General features: G+C 35.4%; 2 protein-coding genes across 6 annotated transcripts; one reads left to right on the forward strand and one right to left on the reverse strand.

The window, feature by feature from the left end:
* Positions 1–4444: 4444 nt before the first annotated feature.
* Positions 4445–6641, reverse strand: LOC112100049 (protein FAR1-RELATED SEQUENCE 5-like). Its single transcript, XM_024187669.1, has 3 exons — positions 5912–6641; positions 4654–5443; positions 4445–4568 (listed from the first exon to the last, which is right to left on the reverse strand). Exons 1-3 carry the CDS (start codon positions 6639–6641, stop codon positions 4445–4447), a joined length of 1644 nt encoding a protein of 547 aa, XP_024043437.1.
* A 12035-nt stretch (positions 6642–18676) lies between these two features.
* Positions 18677–24481, forward strand: LOC112100234 (putative disease resistance protein RGA3). 5 transcript variants are annotated; one of them, XM_024189018.1, is made up of 7 exons: positions 18677–21676; positions 21973–22066; positions 22361–22478; positions 22720–22834; positions 23378–23503; positions 23597–23840; positions 23928–24481. In XM_024189018.1, the coding sequence occupies exon 1, from the start codon at positions 18756–18758 to the stop codon at positions 21666–21668; it is 2913 nt and encodes a 970-aa protein (XP_024044786.1). In that variant the 5' UTR covers positions 18677–18755; the 3' UTR covers positions 21669–21676; positions 21973–22066; positions 22361–22478; positions 22720–22834; positions 23378–23503; positions 23597–23840; positions 23928–24481. The 5 variants fall into 5 exon arrangements, with proteins under 5 accessions (XP_024044786.1, XP_024044797.1, XP_024044790.1 ...); XM_024189029.1 differs by having other exon boundaries at positions 23669–23840; XM_024189022.1 differs by having other exon boundaries at positions 22720–22847; positions 23378–23840.
* Positions 24482–26797: the final 2316 nt, after the last annotated feature.

The following is a 26797-nucleotide window of genomic DNA, read 5'->3' on the forward strand; positions in this document are numbered from 1 at the left end:
TTGAAGATGAACACAAGTTCCTCTCTTTCCTTTTCATTTTGTGAGTTAACGGCAAGGTGAGGAGGTAATTTTGACCTTTGTGGTTTTTGTGATGTACTGTAAATTTTATGTGAAATAATTAGAGATTTGAAACAATTAGAAGTTTGGTAATTTAGAGTGAAAAAAGATATTTAGATGATGAAAAATTGATGTTGAAGAGATGATTAATGGCTTGGAAGCATGAAATTGGCAAGAAAATCCTCAATCCTGATATGATTGATGTACTGTAATTCAAGCATGAAATTGAAGAAAGATATTTAGAAGGGGATACAATGTTCCCATGATTTTGCGTAGTTTCAATGGCATTAATTGGTAAAACTTCAATGGCATTTTTTAATATATTTCTATTTTGTGGTTGATTTTTTGAGGTTTGGTTTTTAAGTGTTATTTTTCTATGGGTACCCTAAATTTTTCTTGTTTGGTTTTAGGTGTTGTTTGCTTGTTTTGAGCTCTATACTCTTTGGTAGGAATACTAAAGATGAGCGCTCAAAAATTTGCCAAGAACTTACCCATTGTTCTAGGTCCGGCCTTGATACTACATTTATGTGTGGTCTATTTCAGGATTTAAAATATAGCATACAGTTATAAAATGGAGTCCACATAAGGCAAAAGGGGAGGACCTGGTCAGAGAGCGTGGATACACTTTTTGTAAGTATAAAATTATTGCTTTGAATAAAGTTCTTATTATAACTATCTATTTTGTTGATGTAATTAGTTGAACTAAAATGTTGTGTACAGTAAGCATGAAGCAGAAAAGGTGAGGCAAGAAGGGATCAAAAAAGTTTGTAGAGCGACAATTGTTGAAAAATGGAAGAAATTAACGAATGAGGAGAAGTGCCGATTTGGTACAATGCATGAGGACCCAAGTTCAAATGTTGGTGAAAGGAGTATTGAAAAAACAGATGAAGAAAAAAAAATTGGGGATAAACATAGCCAATGTAATTTATCTCGTTGTCGTGTCAGTGCATTCACTAAGGTCATTTCCACACTATCGGCCGACCAACAAGCTGCAATTAGAGAAATTGGCTTCGGAAGCATGCTAGAATTACGATGCGGTCGCCTGAGACAAGACTTCTGTGAAACACTTGTCCAACAATGTGATACAAAGAGGCACTGTATAGTTTTGCACGGGAGAGAGTTTTGTTTAAACCCTACAACTTTCAGCATCGTAATGGGGATCAAAGATGGAGGGGAACCAGTAAACATCCGAGAAAAAGCGGGTGATGTAATTGAACTACGTGCCAAGTATAGAATGGGTGGAAGAGGAATTGAAATAGCCGCAGTTAGTGAAAGATTGATAGCTAGTGAGAGTAGTGATGATGACTTTAAGATCATGTTTTGTTTGTTTCTTCTAGGAACTGTATTGTGTCCCACAAGTGTCAGCTACATCAATCCGATGTATCTGCATTCCCTAAAAGATGTATAGTTAATTAGGAAAAAGAATTGGGCTACATGGTGTTTCAACTTTCTGTGGGAGGGCATAGCGAAGTATAAAGATCATCAAGTGAAGTCAGTTAGTGGTTGTGTTGTGTTTTTAGAGGTATATTCAAGAAATCTTAGATGCCATAATTAATTTGCCAAATACGAAAAATAAAATGACGTAGTAATTGTTTTTTGAATGAACCATTGTTCTACTTTAGTGCTGTTTTGTATGATCGGTGTTCCATGGACAGAACAATTTGCCCTGTTAGTGTATGGACCAAGGAAGAGATTCAGCGCTTATTGAATTGGCGGAAAAAGTTTGGGGACATGACAAGTACTGAGGTTTGTTTTATTTTTTGTCTTGTTCACACATGTATTTAATTTTGTTTACGGTTAATTGAATATATTTTGATTGTCATTATGTATGATTGTTGTGCACATTTATTTTAGGTTCCAATGCGTGAATCAAATTTTCTACAGCTCGAAAGAAATTTCCCTCATTTTGAACAAACCGAAGATGCTAGGCCGAGCACTGTTAATATGGAGGAAGCTTTTAGGGTACTAACACAGTGTGTCCACAGAATTGAACACAAAATGGATTCGTTCAATGTGAGAATGGAAATGGTTGAGAAGTCTTTGGAGGAATTGAGATCAAAGTCTCCGGTTGGTGCACCATCAAAACAACCATATGATCTATGCCCGCCATCTCCGAGCTTGAAAATAGTAGAACCGACATGTCTAGTCAGAAAAACCGAGCCAACCACTGATGGAAAAAACAAAATGGTAATGGATAGCGATGAGGACTCTGTGGATCGCAGATTGAACCTGAGCCTCGATAAAATAATGGGCTGGATGGGGACAAGAGAAAGAATCGGTGAATTTCGCAAAGATCCTACCCACTTTGTCCCTATTCCACCACCTAATCTCCGAGATGAGGTACAATTTTATAACGTCGTTTTCTTAAATTAATTTCGATGATAACTCACTTATGAAGTAACTTACATATAAATTTATTTTTTATAAAGGATATAAACGAACCAGTTCAACTTAAGCAAGAACCTCAAACATCTACTAGTATCAGTGTCCTGCCAACGCGACCAAGTAGGAATTGTAGGCCAGGTCGATATCAACTTTCATCGTACGATCAAGTGTCCAGGGGAACAAATCCCAAGTATAAAGCTGGTCTGTTTCAAGTCAATGATCCAGTTACGGTGGAAGAATTGAAGCTTCTTCAATATGCTTTTAACAAAGAGGCTGACGGAAGGTAAAATTCAGAAGACTGAAATTAGTTTTCTGTATATAGTTGTTATGCTATACGACTAAAAAATTACCGTGTTTTGTCTTTAGTGAAATCATTATTTCTAGTTACGGCGAAATTCTTAATCGGCATTCTTTATTGACTCTTTTGCCGGGGGCTTATCTATGTGGCGAGGTATTAGGTTTCAACATTTGGTGATGTCACAATATATGTTTGTCGTTTATTATATGTTATTAGATATCTGAATCAATATGATCACTTTTAGGTGATTTCTATAAAAGCGCATCACCTCACCCTCATTCAGCAGGTGGTGGAGAAAGATGTGCCAATGAACTGGTATTTACCAACAAGATATTCTGTGAGTCTCACCGGTACTTGTTGTATTGTGTTTTGGTTTCTTTATTGACAACTTCCTTATGCAACGTTGTTTTTATTATGTGTAGCAAGCAGTTCTAATGGTCGGAGATGAGGTGGATTATTTTGCAAGGGCAGCTAGATGTGGAAAGAATTTTATGCAACATGTGCATAGGTGTCAAAAGGTTACTTTCTTAACCTTTAACCTTTTTCAGTTTATACTAGTGTGCTTGGTGTATGACATTAACAATTGAAATGTCAGATTTATGTGCCAATAAACGATGAATCATCTCATTGGTACCTACTGATTGTGAATGTCAGAAATACAAGTGCAGAAATATGGGATCCTCTTCCAAATCCCTGCAGTAATAGAAGACGGCACGATCAAGCCAGGCTCATTGTATCTTAATCATGTTCTTATTTTTTTCGTGATCTATTTAACATTATCAGTTATGTATATTGTGTTATATTCATATCCATAATATTGTTTTCTTTATCGACATTGCCGACAGCTACATTCCTTGGATTGGATTCTGCAGCCCCAATTGCCAAGCAATATGCAACACGTGAAGTTTCAAGACTTTCCAATCAACCGGGGCATTGGAGTTCCAAAGCAAAGGAATGGATATGACTGTGGGGTTTATGTGATAAACTATATGGACAGCCCAGAATTTATTCCGAAGAAATCGTCAACTTTGGTACGACTATGCCAAACTGGTTTAATGGTTGAACTCAAAATTTTGTTAACTTCATAATTTTATAAAACATATTAGTTATATGAAAGTAATATTAGTTTCCTTTCAAATTGACCAGTACACATCTGAGGATACATGGGGTAAGCTAGCCATTCAACTAATTAATTCTACATTGAATCAAAATCGAGATAAATTACTGGAACTAAGCAACGCACAGTTTGCGATTTATGCTGAAATGGTGAACCCTGTACCCTCTCAAGTGCAAAAGTCATTTCACCAACAAAGCGGCAACATTCGTAAGAAGAAGAAAGCTAACACGAGAACGCGCGCTTAGATATCGAACCATACTAGGGAATGATTATGCAAGTGATTGCATACTATTTTTTTTTTTTTTGTAAGTTGTTTGAAACGTGTTGGGAGGTCATACCGTGACTTTTTTTGTCTTCTTGCTTACGATGGTTGTAAAATCAATTTTAATGGAGAATTATCTTTAAATTTATGACATGGTTATGTATTCTCGGCCGAGACATTATTTAACTATAATGAACATATGCATGTTAACAGTGTTCACATCTCATCATTTGATATTGAACTGGTTGTCATGTTGGTACATGATAGTGGAATTCAAATGGTAATACATATTGACTCATTTTAATGGCACTGCTTAATGAGGCCACTAATAAAATACATTAGAAAATTGGTTGCTTGCATGACCTAACAATGTTGGATTGACACCAGCAAAGGCTCCAGGATTCTGGGTGCTTGATGAATCGAATGCGGCAAAACAATTTCCATCGACACTAAAATCAATACCACGAAAGTTATTTGCAATGAAATATCCAACAATGCAATGATTAAACACATGATAAAGAACTTGGGACATACCTTAGTTGGGTGTTATCATTTCCTTGAATAGGACAAGTTCGTGTTGTATGCCCAACCTGACGACATTTTCCACACTTTCTAGAGCTTTCTGCTACACATTTCGCTTTAGACATAGCGCCCTTGGTCTTTACAACTATAGGATTACGAAGTTTTGTTCCCATCCGTAATTTTTTATTTGGGAGACCGTCTCGTTCAGATTGTTGTTCATAAGTTAATGTTAGCCGATTGATTTCTACCAACACATTTGCATAGGCTTCAACGTTTTTTGCTGTATTGTAGCACATTTTATTGCAAGCTGCAGACAATGCACTAAATCTAGCCACCTCTGAAACTTCGGTGTCAACTTCTGGTTTTGTGGTCCTGCAAGTATTGTGCTCATTGGCTTTTTTTGTCCATCTACGAAGAACCATATTGTCAGGAATCTTTGCAATTTGTTCCACTTTCAAGACATGAAACATATGCCTACAAGGAAGCCCAACGGACTCCATCATTTGACAAGAACACTGTATGTGGTTTTCTTGTAGATTCTGGATGACATTCCAACATGTTGTTGGTGTCCCAAATTCAGTCACTGTGTACAAAGTAGCATCGACAGCTTTGACAGTTTTTACTTCGATGACTGCTCCTTTTCGCAGCATCTCATCTCTAACCTTCGAAAAAACTCTTAACGGGAACAATTGTGCAGCATGTTTCTCCAGGCTCTGTAAGTGCGTTCTTAAAACAAGAGTACTGTATTTGGTTTTGAACTCATCAGATGTTTCTGTGGTACGAATATTACGGAGAGCACGATCTATTTGTCGCACAAACTCATACAATTTTAGTTTATGTTGGACAAATCGGCTAAGATATGCATTCATACTTTCACATCGTTGAGTGCTTCGCATACCAGTAAAGAATGTTCCTCTAAGATAAGCTTCCGCCTAGTTGCACCGCTTCGAATACATTTTCTGTACCCATGCATGATGTTCAAGTGCGAATTCAGCCACTACCACTGACTATTGGGTTTCAAATTCAGCTACCGTCATAGGTGTCAACATCAAATCATGAAATTTTCTCGTAAAGTCCTCGTTCTTCAAATTAGCCTGCGCATTGCGCTCGAGATGCCAACAACAAAGACGATGGATGCACCCGGTAAATACTGTCTTTATTGCCTTCGACATTGCCTTGTCACCATCAGTAATTACAGACACGGGCTTTTGGTTGCCCATAGTGGATAGGAAAGTTTACAGCAGCCACGTGTATAAGTCAATTGTCTCACCTGCGAGCAAAGCAAAACCGAAGACCGTTGTTTTAAAGTGATGGTTTGTTCCGACAAGTGTTACGAGGGGTTTATGATATGCATTAGTCTTATACGTTGCATCGAATGCCAACACATCACCAAAACACTGATAGTCATAACAAGCTACACAATTAGCCCAAAATAAATTTCGTAGTCTATTTTCATCATCTAGTGTGTACTCAAAGCAAAGCCTAGGGTCATGTTTAGATTTTGCCGCAAAGTATGCTATAGTTGTGTCTGAGTCAGAATCTCCAACCTCGGCACGAGTGGAAGCATCTAACGTGTTTTGCATGTCTTTGAGTATGAACCTTAGGTTTTGAGGCCCCTCTACCTGATCAGCCATGTAATCCATGAATTGGCAAGTCTTCACACCAACATGCCTTAATGCCTTTGCTTGCGCAAGTTCTGCATCAGTAACCTTTCGATATGAACGAATGAGATGAACTTCATCATTAGAAGCCAAATGATGGTTGTGCTCAGGCCTGAATTCTTTGGCGATGTATTTACCAACTGATTCATCGTAATTCACTCGAAAGGATGCCCGACACCCGGTTCGTGTTATAGGTCGTGGTTCTCGCACCCTACTGCAGTCTTGAGATTGTCTTTCATCTCTTACCCCTTCGAAATGACAAACCCAACGTCGAATTGTGATTCGTCCAGACTTTTTTCCGCGACGCATATCATCTTTCCTAACACCAAAACCAAGCATTCAGGCATAATTGTTATACCACAGTTCTGCATCCTCTACTGAGTCGAAATGACTGCTATGTACGTCCGATGCCTGTAAACCAACCTTTGGAGCAATGGATATTCCTAGGTTGCTGGAACTATGTGGGCTACTCATATTTAACCCCTGTTCAACCAAAACTTTGTTAATAACATAATTCACACCCTTTATCTTAATAATTTAATATAATAATATTTATGAAACCATCTATGGGAGCACAAATCTACTACTTAAATTACAGCACATACCTTTGTTGGAGAGAAACTTAACTTATGAAAAGTTGAAAACTAGGCACCATAGATGTTGAACGAGATTTTAGAACATAGCATTTGGGACTATGTCTTGGAGTGACTGTGTTTTTTGTGAAGAAGTCTTGGACATGAGCCTTAGGATAATCCCTCATTAATGGAGGGAAGGTGAGTTTTTTTTTTATCATATTTATTGCAAACCTAACCAACCAAACATGGTAATTTTACCTTTATTTTTTTAAAACTTTATACAGGACATGCAACATGTAACGTTAAACATGCAACCGGAAAACTGGAAACAGACGTTGATGCTTGCTGAAATCATAAAACCGGGAGACCGAAGTCGCGTGACATGCTTGCTGTTAACAACCGGATAACCGGTTGTGATTTCCGGCTATCCGGATTCGAGGGACATGCTTGCTTTTTCACAACTGGATAACCAGTTAGGAAATCCGATTATCCGGATTCGAGTGACATGCTTACTGTCAACAACCGGATAACCGGTTGTGAAATCTAGTTATCCGGATTCGAGTGACAGCAAGAGACATGCTTGCTGTCAACAACCGGATAACCGGTTGTGAAATTCGGTTATCCGGATTCGAGTGACAGCAAAAGACATGCTTGCTGTCAACAACCGGATAACCGGTTGTGAAATCCGGTTATCCGGATTCGAGTGACAACAAGAGACATGCTTGCTGTCAACAACCGGATAACCAGTTCTGAAATCCGGTTATCCGGCTTCGCGTGACAACAAGAGACATGCTTGCTGTCAACAACCGAATAACCGATTGTGAAATTCGGTTATACCGTGACTTTTTGTGATGCTTGCTGTGAACAACCGGATAACCGGTTGTGAAATCCGGTTATCCGGATTCGAGGGACATGATTGCTGTGAAGTATTAACAATGCCATTAAAGTATTAACTTTTCTTTATCTTTCTTTTTTTTATTTGGACTGTGATTGGTCTCATTTTTTAGAGGGATTATATTATAATAAATCTTTGAAAATTTTGAATAGATAAAAGCCTAGATAGACCTAGAGGGCAAGCAAAGTGAATTTCATCAGGGTCACTTTACACTTCATATTCATTAATTTTTGCATTTCATCATCAAACTCTGAGACATTTATAAATTTTTTGTATAGAATATATGCACATACAAATACCTAAATGTATATGACACATGCATGTAGAAAAGAGAACGAGAGCGAGTCAATGTATATGAATTGTATGAAGAGGAGGTTAAATCCAATTGTTTAATTTTAAGCAATGATAACGATGAAGAAAATCCTGAAGGCAAAGTGGAAATCACAATGGAGAGCACTCTAAACAATCACTGACTTTGTGACGACTGATGGGTTATAAATAATAATCAGACAGCAAATGGATTTGATTACGAGGCATTTCACACTTAGTGAGCACCAATTATAGGTGTTGACATTATTAGTTGCATACGATTGTCTTTGTGCTTTTAGCACAATATATAATTCATAAAATTTAAATCCAGTTATTTCTTAGAGTTCTAGAAATAAGCAGGGGCAAGAAACTAACAAAGACCGGTTATGCATTGATGTCCTTGAGAGAGAAATGAGAAGGAACTCCATGTCTGGGAACTTGGCACTGTCATCAGAGGTGATGGCTGACGATTTCCAAATGAAGCTGAACTATCTGGAAAATAGAGGTGATATTTCTTTACTGGTATTAGTTCATCACCTTCTCAGAGTTTGTGCATAGCACACTTGTTTCTACCGCTTGTTTGCCCCTTCATCTTAGCATCTCAAACATTGCTGTAAAAGGGATGATAGCACAGTCTACGCTTGTGCTATCATCAAAGACTTTTTGATAAACTGTTATTCTTGTTATTTGGAAGTGAATATTTTCAGCAACTAGAACTACGAAGCATCTGGATTAATCCATTTTATCATTCTCAATACCTATAAAGGAATGTTATAGAAAACTGTTTCCAAAGCAAACTGCATGTGTTTTGAATTTGTCTTTGGAAGCCACTAATTGCTTGGAGAACACTGTTAGCCAGTCGTGATTCCATCCACTTTCTTGGATGGATAATTGTGCATCCATATGATCTAGGCATGTTGGTTTGGACTGAACTAGTTTTTAATAATCCATATGTCTGAGGAGAACAAAGTATCACAGTAAGACAAGGAAATACCAATAGCTATTAACTAATTACCAAGCAAACTGACAAGAACCAAGTTGGTGGATGAAGAGCATTTGAATAAAAAAAACATTTTCCTCTGGGATAGTGTTGACAAGACTAAAATGGTTTCACGTAGCCAAGCAATAATATCAGCCACAAGATGTACTCTAAATACTAGAAGATTAAAGCAATAATATTAGCTCTTTGTAAGTTCCAACTTTCATTTTGTTTAATAATATATATCTATTTTTATTTTTAGCTTTTCTTAAAGTGGTGTCCTTAATCTATTTTTACATGGGAACGTGGAATACTACTTTGATTTTTCAACTCATTCATATTTTTTGTTGAAGATTTTTTTAATATTAGATATTACTTTAAAGAAGCAAAAACGGACTTTCAAGCCAATCAACAAAATCAATACACACTGCTACTGCAATTGCTTTGCTTTAAAGCAATTAACTCTTTCTGAATGTGAAAACATAAAAGTTCTTCTAAAAAAATCTTAATGCAAATTTGGCAAATAAGAAAAGAGAAATTATTACAGCTAGATTCTGAGTTTTGAAACCCAAGTAAAATGCATTTCACTTATTTAGGCTTGAATTTTCTTATTTACATACCAACCATATTCCACTGAAGCACTTCATCATTTCAAGACAGGTTTAAAAGCATGCAGTCCAAACAGCCGGGACAAAATTTAAATTACATAATATCAGTATACCTGAAGGAGATTTGACAGCATTTTCTTAAGACAAACTATGACTATGAACTGGCACCCCACACACGGATCCTCTGTTCAATTGGAACCCGGCAACATGGACATGTAGCTTTCCCCTTCTTTCCATAATTGTCATTGCAACTGGCACACAAAACTTGGTGCGCACATGGCAAGAAAACAATTGAAACTTCATCTTTCAAACAAATTATGCATTCCCTATCACAGTTGGTTTTTTCTGATCTCAGCCGAGTGAGGCAGTTTGCTGTTTTTTCTTGGAGACGAAACTGGATAGCCGGTTATTCAAACCGAAAATTCGGATTCGCGTGGCTAGGGCACTGCCCACAACCGGTTAGCCGGTTAAGAATTTCCGGATAGCCGGATTCACGAGTATATAAACTGTTCATCTCCTCCTTTATCTTTCGATAAACCGGTTAGCTTTCTCTCTCTAAAACTGATTATTCCTGTCTCGTTTTCTCTCCAAAATCCATCATTTTCACATGTTTTTTTTATGCAAATGGATCCATGAAACTTGTTTCCCATCCGTTCTTGTATCCAAAATCATCCTTGAAACCCTTTTTCAACCTCAAAATCAATAGATCCGAAATCGATTCTAGGGTTTAAGCTGAAACTTCTCTCTCTAGATTTCTCCCTCTGAAGCCGTTTTTGATCGAAATTGCTTCTCAAAATCTCTTTCCATCCTTATTATCTCCCTTCTCATTGATTTATTTAACTTCAAATCAAACAAATTCACCATGTCAAGCTCACGGCCGGTTCGAAGAAAAGGCAAAGAACCGGTTCAACATACCAACCGATCACGACAAGCAGAGGGCACATCCAATAAATCCAACTTTGAGGCCACACACTTTCAGAACCACAAACATCTAGCCAAACGATTTCACCAACAGTTCATGACTTGTGAGGTACTCCAAACCTTTTTTGTTTTACCGGATTGGTTGAATAATCTTAGTATTAGCAATAGAACTTTATTGCAATTGTTGGGATGTTGGTTGGCTTAATGTAATTGTTTTTGAGGAAAATGTATATCCCGACTTGGTGAAAGTGTTTTACTCGAATATGGATTGTTCCGCGGAGAAAGAGAATCGAGTAATCACCACAGTTGGAGGAGTTTCGATTGAGTTTGATGATTCGGAGTTGAACTTTATCCTAGGAACTTCCGATGATGGCCTAGAAATTTTTTCACCTAGGAAACGTCCTGATATTGATGATTATGTTCATATTGATGCTGTTAAGAATATATGTCGTCGTATTGATCTTTCGGATGACGATTGTACTATCCATTTTCGCACCCAATGTCTTTGTCTTCAAACTCGGATATTACTTCGTTTTATTCAGAGTATTGTACTTCCTAGATCAGGCCATTTGGATGAAGTTTCTCATATGGATGTTGCCTTGATTGATTGTATTCTTAGACATCGTCCAGTCAACTTAGGATACACCATTGTCTGAAACATGCTTAGTATACCTAAGTTGATTACTCGTTCCCTTCCGTATGGTCATTTCATCACCCGAATCCTTAAATATTTTAGCGTCCATATCCAAGAACCATCATGTAGGCCATCTAAGAGCATTGGGGATGAGGTTGTTAGTTCTTTAGGTTTTGAGTGTCGTAATGGCACTTGGGTAAAAGTCACTGATAATAAGTTCACATTTCTTGCTCTAAGTGATGATCGGCCACTTAATGCTATGGTTCCAGCCCATCAGCTACCTGTTTTTTCGCATTCATTTCGGGGTCAGCGTAGACGTCGAGCTCCTTCAGTATCTCCCTCGGCTCCTGCAGCCTCTGCACCTGCTTTACCACATCCCGAGCCTCCTACTTCTGAAGAAGTTACTCTTCAGCAGCTTATGGATGAGGTGAGGACACTCTCTGTGCGGCAGACTGAGTTTGACCAGCAGCAGCAGCAGCTTATTCATGGACAACGCCTCCTCTTTGAGCACTTCGGCATTCCATACCCGTATCCACCTTCATCACCACCATCCTCACCACCTCAGTAGTCTCTTATGCTTGTATTTGGACACACCTACATTTTCATTATGATTTTGGATTATGTATTTGTTTTAAATGATATGAATTTGTTTTGATTGTTTGATATTTCATGGATAATATGTTATTTCCGTATGCTTTGGAAATTTTTGGACTAATGTGCTGTATTGAGATTTTGATAACAAACCACATGTGTTGATTAAATATAAATTTATGTATTGTGCTTTTACAATAAGAATATTTTTTTATGGAGTTAAGTTGTTTTTCATAATCTTTGATTTTAATAAATTATTGTTTTGAATTTTAGATTTGGACCTATTTGAAAATATTTAAATGTTTTGGGTCATTCTATAATTTCTAATATTTTGGATCATATCTTAATTTCAGAAAGTTTTGAGTTTAATAAAGTAATAATTAGAAATTCTAAAATTGGACCAATTTGAAAATTTTTATAACGTTTTGGGTCATAACATCGTTTCATACATTTTTTAGGTCAAACTGTATTTTTAAAACATAATTCATTGTAACACTTTACGTAGAATATACAACTTATCACGTAAAGCTGGCAACATGGACGTCAAACATGAAACGGGCGAGAATATTCGAGAATATTCTTGATTTTGGCTTTATCCAAGACATGCAACATCGTACGTCAAACATGAAATTCTACCGTCAGACATGCAACAACTGACATTAAACATGAAACTTTCAACACTTCACGTGAAATATACGACTTATCACGTCAAGTTCGCAACATGGACGTCAAACATGAAACGGATGAGAATATTCCGGAATATTCTTTATTTTGGCTTTATTCAACACATGCAACATCTTACGTCAAACATGAAATCCAGCCGTTGGATATGCAACAACTGACGTTAAACATGAAACTTGCAACACTTCACGCGAAATATGCAACTTATCACATCAAGTTCGCAACTTCGACGTCAAACATGAAACGGACGAGAATATTCTTTATTTTGGCTTTATCCAAAACATGCAACATCTGACGTCAAACATGCAATTGAGACGTCAGATATGCAACAACTGACGTTAAATATGAAACTTGCAACACTTCACGCCAAATATGTAACTTATCACGTCAAGTTCGACGTCAAACGGACGAGAATATTCTGAAATATTCTTTATTTTGGCTTTATTCAACACATGCAACATCTTACGTCAAACATGCAATCAAGACGTTGGATATGCAACAACTGACGTTAAACATAAAACTTACAACACTTCATGCCAAATATGCAACTTATCACGTCAAGTTTGCAACTTCGACGTCAAACATGAAACAGACGAGAATATTCTGAAATATTCTTTATTTTGGCTTTATCTAAAACATGCAACATCTGACGTCAAACATGCAATCAAGACGTCAGATATGCAATAACTGACGTTAAATATGAAACTTGCAACACTTCACGCCAAATATGTAACTTATCACGTCAAGTTCGACGTCAAACGGACGAGAATATTATGAAATATTCTTTATTTTGGCTTTATCCAAAACATGCAACATCTGACGTCAAACATGCAATCGAGACGTTGGATATGCAACAACTGACGTTAAACATGAAACTTGCAACACGTCACGCCAAATATGCAACTTATCACGTCAAGTTCACAACTTCGACGTCAAACATGAAACGGACAAGAATATTCCAGAATATTCTTTATTTTGGCTTTATCCAAAACATGCAACATCGTACGTCAAATATGAAATCCTACCGTTAGACATGCAACAACTGACGTTAAACATGAAACTTGCAACACTTCACGTGAAATATACGACTTATCACGTTAAGTTCGCAACATGGACGTCAAACATGAAATGGACGATAATATTCCGGAATATTCTTTATTTTGGTTTTATTCAATACATGCAACATCTTACGTCAAACATGAAATCCAGCCGTCGGATATGCAACAACTGACGTTAAACATGCAACTTGCAACACTTCACGCGAAATATGCAACTTATCACGTCAAGTTTGGAACTTCGACGTCAAACATGAAATGGACGAGAGTATTCCGAAATATTCTTTATTTTGGCTTTATCCAAAACATGCAACATCTTACGTTAAATATGAAATCTTACCGTCAGACATGCAACAACTGACGTTAAACCTGAAATACTATTTTTTTCATTTTCAATTTCTTTATTTTTTGCCATTTTATTTAATTATATTATATTGTATTATAGGGTTTCTATTATATTATTTAATTTCTTTATCTTTTGCTATTAATTATATTATAAAAAACTTATTTGACATTTTATTTAATTTTTTCATTTTTATATTGTATTTTTAATATATTTTTAAAAAAAATATGGTGCAACCGGTTTGTTAACCGGCTGCACCAAGTCTTTGGCTGCCAAGACAGCTGGGCTCTCTTTTTGAGAGCCCGGTATGGTGCCGGGTACAATGCCAACGGCGTTGTAGCCAAACCCCCAAACCATTAAAGCCGGCCTTAGGTCATCAATCACATTGTGACATGACATAAAGTACTGCAATCCAAATCTTCGAACTTCGGACACGGCTATGATACAGGGACTCAAAGTCCCTGTATCATAGATTGACCCCTTTTATGACTGGCAGCAACCGGTTTTCCAGCCGGTTGCTGCCATTAATATGTATTTTTTTATTTAAATAAATTAAAATAAAAAATATTTAAAAAATAATAATAAGAAGAAGTAGAAAAGGACAAGTAAAGTAAAAATAGAAAAAATATTTTTTATTATAAATATTTTAAAAAATAAAATAAAATGTGTGTTAACAAAAAGACAAAAATTTTATTCATTTTTTATGAAATCTATCTCATGTTTAACATTTTAAATTTCATATTTTATGTTTTATGTTTCATGTACTGATTTTTCAAATACCCCGAAATTTTTCTTTTTTGCCCCTGTTTCATGTTTACGCTCTATGTTTCATGTTTGACGTTCTATGTTTCATGTTTTATGTTTCATGTTCACTGTTACGGAGGGACTCATATTTTATGTTTGTTGTTGCATATTTTAAGTGATCTGTTTCATGTTGGTTGTGCAATGTTTCATGTACTGATTTTTCAAATACCCCGAAATTTTTCTTTTTTGCCCCCGTTTCATGTTTACGTTCTGTGTTTCATGTTTACGTTCTGTGTTTCATGTTTGACGTTTTATGTTTCATGTTCACTGTTACGGAGGGACTCATATTTTATGTTTGTTGTTGCATATTTTAAGTGATCTGTTTCATGTTGGTTGTGCAATGTTTCATGTAATAATTTTTCAAATACCCCGAAATTTTTCTTTTTTGCCCCGGTTTCATGTTTACGTTCTGTGTTTCATGTTTGCTGTTCTATGTTTCATGTTTTATGTTTAATGTTCACTATTACGGAGGTACTCATATTTTATGTTTGTTGTTGCATATTTTAAGTAACGTGTTTCATGTTGGTTGTGCAATGTTTCATGTAATAATTTTTCAAATACCCCGTAATTTTTCTTTTTTGCCCCCGTTTCATGTTTACGTTTTGTGTTTCATGTTTGACGTTTTATGTTTCATGTTTTATGTTTAATGTTCACTGTTACGGAGGTACTCATATTTTATGTTCGTTGTTGCATATTTTAAGTAACGTGTTTCATATTTATTGTTCAATGTATTATGTAATAATTTTTAAATACCTTAAATTTTTTCTATTTTGCATGTTTATGGTTCATGTTTTATGTTTCAAGTTCGAAGTTTAATATTTGATGTTTATGTTCATTGTTACGGAGGTACTCATTGTTACATATTTTAAGTAATGTGTTTTAAATTTACTATTCAATGTTTTAGATAATTATTTTCCAAACACCCGAAAATTTTTAATCCACCATTTTGTAAAGTGACTTTAACATAAGCATTAGAAGAATATTAAGGGATTTAACAACACTCATTGTACGAATACTATTTATTTAGTCTTAAATCTAACCATTTCACTTGAATTTTGTACACCAATTTTAATCTTTCAATGGTCATACCTTAGACTACAAGTGTTCGTTTTAGACATTCAATAATATTATTTTGTTAACATTTTTCTTTTAATTTTTTATAAATATAACCACTTTCGAAGTATTTGTATTATGAATAAAGGTAACCAACAAAATAATAATATTCCAATCCGAATTTGATTTTAAATTCAGAAGAGCTCTTATATTTTGCCGGCGCTTTTTAAAGCCAAAATCTCCACTATAAATAACCTTACAACCATTTTTAATTCTATTAATTCTCATACAAATTTATAGGCTTATTTCCCCATTCCGCTAAATCAATTTAATCAATTTATTTTTATTTTATTTTAACTAATTATAGGAAACACAATTTAATGAAAATAAATCAAATTAACTATTCCTATGTCAAACATAATATTTTCTACATATCATCCTAAAAATCCACCAAAATCTAGTAAATTGCACCAAGTGCATCATCCAACCTTATTACAAGTACCATCTCCGAAAAAAAAGTGGATTGATATATTGCATAAATTTACGGCAAATTAAAAAAGGAAGAAAGGTAAGTAGTTTTAAAGTAAAAGCTCAACACAGCTTATTAACAACGTATTTATTTTTTAGCAATATAACATTTTTTTTGACATTTTTCAAATAAGTATCTTGTGAAATAAACATCCATGCAAATGAAATAAACTAAGCTTTATTAAAATAAATAACAGGATAAATAAATAATTAAAACATATGGTTTCATTCAAAAGTCATCAATTGTGATCACCATACCAATTGCAATCATTTTACCATTGAGGGGTAATAACACAACAATTTTCCAGTATCCTGCCTCACGGTCAATACTTATAATTGTTGTATAAAATTGAATGTGTTCTTTCACTTGCTCAGCAACTATAACGCAACCCAACAATGTAAATGGAAAAAGAAAAAAATTTTACATAAGCCGTATAAAGTTGCCTTGCAAATATCAACCTATATTCACTGAAGCCAAGCCTAAAATTCTGCAGCCAACAAAATTGCAACAAAGCCGCAGCAAAGTTCATCATCCAACAGATTCTGCCCCCTCCGAATAATTTCCAGGCACGACAAGGGTAACTTGATTGGTCTATTCTTCCAGGAAGCAATGACAATCTATTGTTTGACATTGACATCATTTGAAAATTCATTCAAAAGCTATATTCATCAAAACAACCTATTGTTCAAAATGAACTTAATATTACTTTCATACCTACACAAATGCTCAAACTTTCACTAAAATAACTAATTATTACTTAAATCCAGCAAGTCAGTTTCAGAGTTAAATACAGAAAATTCCAATCAAAATAATATAACTACAGATATACATACAAGAAACTTACCACCAAAGCATTAATATAGCAAATGAGTTTTCAAAGCAATAAAGTGTTCATACTAGTAGGCAAGCAACCAAGCAAAATCTGGGTAAAAACACTGCCCATGATAATATATTGTTGATCTGCTCATTTTAGGAAAAAATTAAACTTTACAACTAGTCAATTGAAATCGTTGTTCATTTCACTATTTCACTCCAAGGAAAGCCCTTTATTCAGGTGAGAACCCAACACTTAATATTTACAGAGCTACAAGATTCAACTCAAACAATTAAAAAAAGAAGATTTAAGTCACCATTAAAACCTAAAAAGTACTAAATGAGAAAAAATTGTGACTATAAAATCAAATATAATTGGCCAAAAATGGTCAACCAAGTGTTAAAAAAAAAGTTTCGTGTTACAAAAAAACCAAGAAATAGAACACAATATCATACACATTAACTAATAAACCAGATTGAAAGTGACTAAATATACGTAAAAGCACGAATTAGGAATAAGAGAGAATTTGCCAGTGAGACAATAGCAATGGAAGTGAGGAATACACCGAGTATAGCAGAAAAATCGCCAGGTTGAGGCTAAGGCCGAAGCCGAGGCTGTGCCTGTGTAGCCCCTGCTCTTTGTTGCTGTCGATCCATGCACTGGTGCCCAAAAGCTTGAGAAGGGAAAGACATAAACCAACACTATAAATCAATAAAAATTTTAATTCATACCCAAATCAACAATTAAAATCAAACCCAAATCAATCATTCAAATCTAACCTTGATACAGTTCAAATCAAACCCTAATTATAAATTAATTCAGAAAATCTAATCTAATACTAACGTTTTGCTTGATGATTCTGGCGGTAAAGAGAATGTGGGGCGAGGAACGGGGCTGTGCTTGTGCCGCCGTTGATCATTGTCAACGAAGAACATCAGCCCATCCTTTTGCCTTCGTTGATCGTTGCCGACGGCAGAGATCAGCCCGTCCTTGTGCCGCCGTTGATCGTTGCCTAGGAACTCCTTCAGCTGCCGCCGTTGATGGCCGTGGTGAGGCGTGTGTGAGATGAGGAGTGGTGAGGTGTTTGACGTGTGTGAGGTGAGGGATTGGTGACGGTGAGGTGAGTGAGTGGTGGGTTTTTTTTTTGTTTATTTCAGTTTTACAAGTTTGTTCTTTCAAATTTTTTTAATTATTGAATAATAAAACAAATCTCAGCCATTGGATCCACTCTATTCAATCCAACAGTAATTTTTTACGTACTGTAACTACCCCGTTTAAACCGGTTGCCATATTTTTTTCTGCTTTTATTCATTTTTTTCTTTTTTTATTCAAACTAAAACCCCAACCATTGGATTCAAATAAACTGAATCCAACGGCTTAAGGGCATCCCCTGTACCATACAGGGATTTTATGCCCTGCATGGTAGCCGTGTCCAACTTTCAGAGGATAAAGTGTACAAATTGCAATCATATCCCACAACCAATAAAAAAGAAAAGAAAAGGTAAAGTACACAATCAGATAACACTACATGGCCCAATCATCAATTAACAACACTCATTTTTATTTCCATTTCAACTATAAGATTGGCTCAATACATGTCAACGAATCTTCACAATCAAATTCTCTTCCTTTCAGCTCGTAAGTTCCTCTCAATCTTCCACCATGGTTGTTGATACAATCGTTTCCTTTGTATTGGAACAGCTGATTTCAGCGGCTGTCGAAGAGACAAAAGAGCGATTGAGGCTGGTAAAGGGTGTTGGAAAAGAAGTGAAAAGACTGTCAGACAATTTTCAAGCCATTCAAGCTGTGCTGATTGATGCAGAGCAAAGGCAAGTGAAGGAGGCACAGGTAAGACGTTCGTTAGAAAAGCTAAAAGACGCATCTTACGACATGGAAGATGTGTTAGATGAGTGGAACACCGCAAGACTCAAACTGCTTATCGAGGGAGTTGATGATGATGATGAGAATGCTGATCGTGTCTTTCAGAAGAAGAAGAAGAAGGTACGTTCCTTCTTTCCAGCTGCCTCTTGCTTTGGTTTTAAACAAATCTTTCTGCGTCATGATATTGCTCTCAAGATTAAAGCAATTGATAAAAGACTAGATGATATTGCCAAACAGAAAGATATGTTTAATTTGAATGTCATTAGAAATCCTGAGAAATCTGAGCGGATGCAAACTACTTCCTTGATTAATGTGTCTGAAGTACGTGGTCGAGATGAGGAGATGAATATTCTAAAGAGTAAGTTGTTATGTGAGTTTGGTGAAGAACAACATGCCATCCAAATTATCTCTATTGTAGGGATGGGTGGAATTGGCAAGACCACTCTTGCTCAATTTGTCTACAATGATAGTTGTGTGATTAATAATTTTGATAAAAGGATGTGGGTTTGTGTATCAGACAATTTTGATGAGTTTAGGATTGCAAAAGCTATTATTGAAGCTTTAGAAGGTTCTGCCCCGAATTTAGGTGAACTGCAATCACTTTTGCAACACATATATGCATCTATTGTGGGAAAAAGATTTTTTCTCGTATTAGATGATGTGTGGACAGATGATTACAGTAAATGGGAACCATTCCATAATTGTCTAATGCATGGACTTCACGGAAGTAAGATTTTGGTTACCACTCGTAATGAGAAAGCTGTTCGAATGATGGAGTCAACAGATGTTATCTCTATTAAGGAGCTATCTGAACAAGAATGCTGGGGGTTGTTCAAACGATTTGCCTTTTTTGGTAGACCTCCTTCTGAGTGTGAGCAATTAGTTGAAATTGGACAAAAAATTGTAGGCAACTGTAAGGGCTTGCCACTTGCTGCTAAAACTATCGGAAGTCTCTTGCGGTTTAAAAGAACTAGAGAAGAGTGGGAAAGTGTATTAAATAGTGAGATGTGGCGGTTTGAAGAGCTTGAAAAATATCTTTTTGCCCCGCTGCTATTAAGTTATAACGATTTACCCTCTATGATAAAACAATGTTTCTTATATTGTACTGTCTTTCCAAAAGACTACAATATAGAGAAAGATGAATTGATTAAATTATGGATGGCTCAAGGTTATATTGAGCAAAAAGGAAATAAAGAGATGGAGATAATTGGTCAAGAGTATTTTGATTGGTTAGCCACAAGATCTTTCTTCCAAGATTTTGTTCATGATGATGAGGGTACCGTCATAGGATGTAAAATGCATGATATAGTTCATGATTTTGCACGGTATCTCACTAAGAACGAATATCTTTCAATAGAAGTTGATGGTTCTGAAGTATCACAGTCGTTAATAAACACTTGTCAGGAGGAGCTTCGTCATTCAATTTTGTTTCTTGGCTACAATGCTTCATTTCCTGTTTGCATATATAATGCCAAAAAGTTACGTAGCCTTTTAATTTATAGCTCACTTTATGACCTTTCAGCGGTCTTACGATACTTTTTTGATCAACTGACATGTTTAAGGGCATTACGGGTATCTGGATATTACTATCTTAGTTCAATCTGTGAAATTCCAAAAAGGATAGAAACTTTGATACATTTAAGATACCTTAAATTGGCTTGGCTGGAGACAGAAGAATTGCCTGAGACGTGTTGTGAGCTATGTAATTTGCAAACCATAGAGATTGAAGAATGTAGCAACTTGAGAAGACTACCTCAACGAATAGGCAAGTTAGTCAATCTCAGGCATTTAATATTTGTCGATGTTTATTTAGATTACATGCCAAAAGGAATTGAGAGATTAACTTGTCTTAGGACGTTAAGTGAATTTGTTGTGAGTGGTCGTGGGAAATATGGTAATAAAGCCTGTAACCTTGAAGGTATGAGAGACTTGAATAACCTTCGAGGGTCTCTCATAATTCGAGGGTTGGGGAATGTGACAAGTATTGATGAAGCTAAAACTACAAATCTTGACAAAAAGAAGAATCTTGTTCATTTGGAATTAAGGTTTAACAAGGAAAAAGATGATGGATCGGGGGAGGCAATGAACTTGGAAAATGAAGTAAACCATGAAGCAATTAGTGAAGCCTTGCAAGCTCCTCCAAATATAGAGTCATTAGAGATGTGTTACTACAGAGGCAAGACTGCGTTGCCCAGTTGGGTAGTGCTATTAAACAAGCTAAAGAAGTTATATCTCACTCACTGCAACAATTGTGAGATAATGCCTTCTTTGGGAAAATTGCCATCTCTTGAAATACTCCAAATAATTGGCATGAGAAGTGTGAAAAGAGTTGGTGATGAATTTTGGGGAATAGAAAATCATCATAGCTCATCTTCATCTTCATCAATTGTTGCCTTTCCAAAATTGAAAAAGCTCACACTTAGGGGCTTGTATGAATGGGAAGAGTGGGAAATTGAAAAAGAAGATATTACAGTCATGCCCCAACTGATTTCTCTGGAATTAGGGAGTTGTAGCAAATTGAAGTCGCTTCCTGTGGACCTTCTTCGGAGCCAAAAACTGAAGATGTTGGAAATTTATAATTGTCCTATTTTAAAAGAGCGTTTCAAAAAGGACGTGGGAGAAGACTGGGCAAAGATCTTTCACATTCCTGACATCCAAATTAATGGTCACAATGTGCAAGGAGGCTCTCTTTGAACCCACCGGTAATTTCTTCTCTTTGGCTTTTAATTTATTAGTTATTTGTAATCTAAGAAGTTAAAATAACAGAACCTGAAGCAGATCGTTTCAAATGACATAGCCTGGACGCAGCTCCAGTTATTTTTTTGCATTTGAATCTCTGCATTTTTTAAAACTTATTAGAGAAAAGAATATTTTAAAAAAAAAATCCTGCTTTATATAATTTTTGCAACAGTAGCCTTAATTTCAAATTTGCTGATTATATCTTTCTGTTCATCTAAATATAACCTTTGTGGACTCATCTTTGTGGTTATGAAACTAGGAATGAGTCGCATAGGATGTTGAACGAGGTAATCACATTGCACCATCAGTGAAAATCTTCACAAGAAAACAGCTGCAGTTACCATCACTACCTGGTATTTTCTTTTTTACTTCACATTAAATTTGATAACTTTGACTGTATTTAATTAATCTTTATTGTGAAAATACCAAACTTGATTCGACTCAAGCTTCGAATAAAAAAAATCCTAGGTCAAGATTTGATTAAGAATTGTTTGTTGGATTAACAAGAAAATAGCAAGAATCACAGAACAAGAAAGATATGAAGATTCTAAGATGATGTATCTTCCAGCTTCCACCAGGCCTCTGTTTTTATTCCCAATGCGTTAAGCAGCTACAGAGTTGTAACTAACTTAAATAATTTTGCACAGGTGGCCTGCCACGTGAGCTATATTTCATCAGTTTGAATCCTAATGAGAGTGCAAATTCCTCTATATCCTCTGTGGGGCTACAATTCTCTAGCTAGCTCTGATTACCAAGGCTTCTCTTGTAAGTATAAAATAATCCTTAATTCTTCCACCATTTTCAGCTAAATATGGTAAAAAATCATTGATGATCTTCATGAAAATGGATTCATTCCAACAATAAAAGGGGGAAAAAATGGATTTAGATTAAAAGTTTACCATGCTTTTTGGTCACAACAATGTTTGATCAAATGATCAGAGTGTTGAGTACAAACCAACTTAGATGAATAATCACTACATAAACTTGTTTTCCCATGGAAATTCAGGTTCCTCAAGGCACACCAGTGCTGGATGCGTAGTTGAAGCAGCGAGAAACATATTGTGCGATGTATGGAAAACTGTGGTCGAAACAAGTAATCAATAAAATCTTAGTGAGTGCTGGTAATTACTCAAGGTTCTTTCTTGTCTCTATATCTGTGTTTTGTTGTATTGCTTTATCTGAGTTGTGGATATAAATAGTATTTATGATAACCCAGAGTAGTTGATTGTATAGGTGGGTGGACTGAAATTATGTGTTCCAGTGTTCTATAGAGTGATCTTGGGTATTGCTGCATCTCATGCTCGTTTCCCTGAACTAGGGTATTTTTTAACCAAAAAATTAAAAAGTAAAAACATTTTGTAAGCAATAAATTCAATTATTGTTCACTAGCATGAGGTTTATTTCGTGGATCAATTTCAAAATCAAAATTTTCATGCAATTTTTGTTCATTTTGAATTTTGATGGGATTATGATTGTTGTTTGGGGAGTAAAAACAATTCTCAACTCCATTGAAAATGAGTTTATTCTTAAGGCTAAAGAGCTGGTTATCAATCTTTAAAAGCTAGATTGTCAATTACTTGTTCTGGTCAGAAGGGTTTTAATTTATATTTTTCTTTTGTGAAAAACGGGTTAATTGATTAATCTTGTATTTTTGTGTTCTTTAGAGAATTTTAAGGAGAAGGAGGAGGTGGATATGGCTGCTGTACTGTGGAATGCTAAATTGAGAAATACAGTAATGTGATTATGGGGCTAAATGATACAAGGGGGAAGTTTTTCTTGCTGCATTTCAGGTTCTTAAATTTGATTATTTTGCTCTTTCCTTAGATGGTTAAAGCATGAGATTGTGATTTTGTTTCTTGCCAAACTGGCTTTACTTTTAGCAGGGCCGATTGTGATTTTGTCTCTTTGGTTGATTTTCTTGTTGGGCTTGGAATCAAATGATAAATGCTGTGTAGTTTCTGATTGCCACTGGGCGCAAAATCAATTGTAAGCTACAACCAAGTGGGAAACAATGATGGCGTGAATCTCTCAGGCCAACAAACCTTCTGACCCAAAAGCAACATTGTTCGTGACATGTTCCCCAGCAATGGCATCCTTTATGAGCCCCGTGAACACCCCGTCATCAAGGTAATCTATCTCACCTTGGTTAATAAGAAAAATGTCTACGACATTGTATGCGTGTATTGAATGTCTGTCATTTGTCATAAAATGCAGCGATTATGGTTAGCGGCTGTCGTTTGCATAGCTCTTGCTGTGATCAAGAAATGTGAACACTTTGTAGCTTTGTTAACCAATCTGACTCCTGTTGTCTGGGGAGGCATCGGTGTTCGTTAGTATGTACCACTGAACTCCGCAGCAGGATCCTGCTCAAAGCTGAATGAGAGATTCGTTTATTTTTTGCGTACTTACAAGTTACATTTGAACTCTTCTACATCACAATTTAATAATCACTCAGCAGCGAGCATGGTTACCATTCAAGGGTACAATTATTAGCAAGATCAAAACTTATGATCAACGAAAAGCAGAAAAAATATTTTAACTTTGTATTCTTTACTATTTCAACACTTTTAACCAATGTCTATCTAATTGTCAACAGTCTAGTTACAATTTCTCTTGCGTTGATCCTCTTCTCGGGTGATTCGATTGTACACTATATAGTCAAACTGAAGGTGGTGATGCCACTGCAACATTTGCCTCCTCTCTAGGAATTTCTTATAATCTAGGTGATGACTTAACGGTTTAACCAATTTCTTGTACAACACATTATAATGCCATTACTTATCTACAATAATCAAAGATTGATACTTGCACAGAGATTTTCTATCATCGTCATTTGTGATAAGTGACATAGTATCAAGGAATCAGAGTAACTAGCATAAGCTTTGGATGCATGGCACAGTTCAAAAAATGAAAAGACCACTAAGACATTTCACAAAGGTAAGGCAAATTCATCTCTTTAGTTTTAATAATTGTTGATGCCGAAAAACGACCTCAACAGCTGAATTTGTTTCTTTTAGGGAATTATAGTGTGAATTCAAGCTCAAACGCCAGTCTAATTGCAACTTTCTATACCTGCCAACCATAAAACACAGTTAGGATACATTGGTGGGGTTTCGGCGTAGACCCTTTGATGCTTAAATCAGAAATTATGTATAAAGAGAGAAAAAAAATGAGAAGGAAGAATTATGAATGACTTAAAATAAAGGAATTTTCGGTAGAAGAGCTAAAAATCTTGTTGGGAATGTTAAGACTTTTAGAGAGGTCACTTGTAGAATTTTTGGTTGATTTTATTAACCCCTACCTTTGTTGCCTTCTTTAGCTTAAATAGACTCATGGTCGTAGGTGGTTGCCTTCTTATTTCAAACCCACTTCTTCAGCAGTTGCAAATAGTTGTCAGTTGGAGGCAGTTTAAATAAATCGTGGCACATAACTTTCCTAGAGATTAAGTCACATTATTTTAACCAATAATCTTCTATGTTGAGTTAATTCTTGGGTCAGACAAATGAATTTCAAAGTCGGATTACTTCATTTATAGATTAGACTGGCAAGTTTCCCAGTCGCTCATGGAGGCTTAAGGTTGTATTATTAAATCAGGTCATTCACGTAAACCTCATGTTGTACTTGTAAACTAGACCGCTAATATAGGCTCCAAGTTGTACTTATGAGATCAGTTCAATGGTAATAAATTTTGAATAGATTGGAGTCGATTATATTTCTAGACACTATCATAAAAATCCAACCCGAACAATAATATTTTTTATTTTCTTTTTTTCCTGCACTAGCAAGTATTATAATCCAAATGTTCAAACTGCTTTTCTTTTTTTACTTTATATTTTTTAATAATATCTTTCAACTTTTTTTTTCCCTCAAGGAAATCATGAATAGCGGCAAACGTGAATCATGAAAGTTTTAATAGTTCATTGAAATGCAATTCACGTATAATGTCGATCGATAATTCAATAATTAATTCATACTTTTTCAATTCAATAATTTATATCAATTAGTAGTCAAAAGCACAAAGCTCACATCTTGGACACAATTAAATTAATTCCGAAAAGCGTATACGTGTCCACTTTATTTATCACCTTATAGTTATTTAAACTATTAGAATTTGTTTTTAATTTGTTGGCGCTTTTTCATCTTATCTACAAAGAGGAGAGTTCGAGTTCGAGTTTCCCTTACAATATCGGGAGTAAAATTTCAAAAAAAAATTAAAAATTAAAAGTTGAATATACACTATACACTAATATATTATTAACATTTCAAAAAGCACCGTTTAAAAGCTGGTTTTTTTTTTTTACTTTTACCAGTGGAATCCAAATTTTAATTTATAAAAAGAAAACCTTATAAAATTAGGATGCATAATTCACATCTCAACTACGATGTCACATACGTGTGTCATTCACTGATAAGTGTTACAAACTAATATACTTTTAACGAATAATAAAGTCCCCCAAATTCATTGGCTTATAATTTGAAATACAAGTTATGCAACCTAAGAGGGGGTGAATTGAGATTTTAAAATTCAAGTTAAGCAAACCATACAACAATTTAATCTAATGCCTTATAGAATAAAAAATAATAAATTCAATAAAGCACAATAATAAGAGAGTAAGAGAAGAGAAAACAAACACAATGATTTTTACGTGGTTCGACAATTCTCACCTAAGTCCACGCCTCCAAGCTCACTCGGATTGAGGATTTCACTAACTAAACCTCCTAAGACTTCAAATGCTTGCAATTGACTTCCAAGGTGTTAATGGACCTTTACAACAAGAGATTATCCCCAATCTCTTAATCCAAGTGTATCCCAACACTTACAACCTCTTAAAGATAAAGATTACAAATAAATTTTCTCACACACAATGTGTTTGATTACAAATGAATTCTCAATTTGTGTGAATGAATGAATACAAATTTTATGCTCAAATTTCAAAGGATGGCTCAATGATAACAATGGTTGTATGTCACAAAATGAATTTGATTTGAGCCATTTTGTAGTTGGAGAAGAAAACTAGCAGTTATTGACTTTTTGGTGATAACCGGCTTGTCGCTTTGTGAAGTCGGTTAGCAACTTTTATGTT

The sequence above is a fragment of the Citrus clementina genome, unplaced genomic scaffold (genome assembly GCF_000493195.1).
Source record: "Citrus clementina cultivar Clemenules unplaced genomic scaffold, Citrus_clementina_v1.0 scaffold_9, whole genome shotgun sequence".
Classification (NCBI taxonomy): Eukaryota; Viridiplantae; Streptophyta; class Magnoliopsida; order Sapindales; family Rutaceae; genus Citrus; species Citrus x clementina.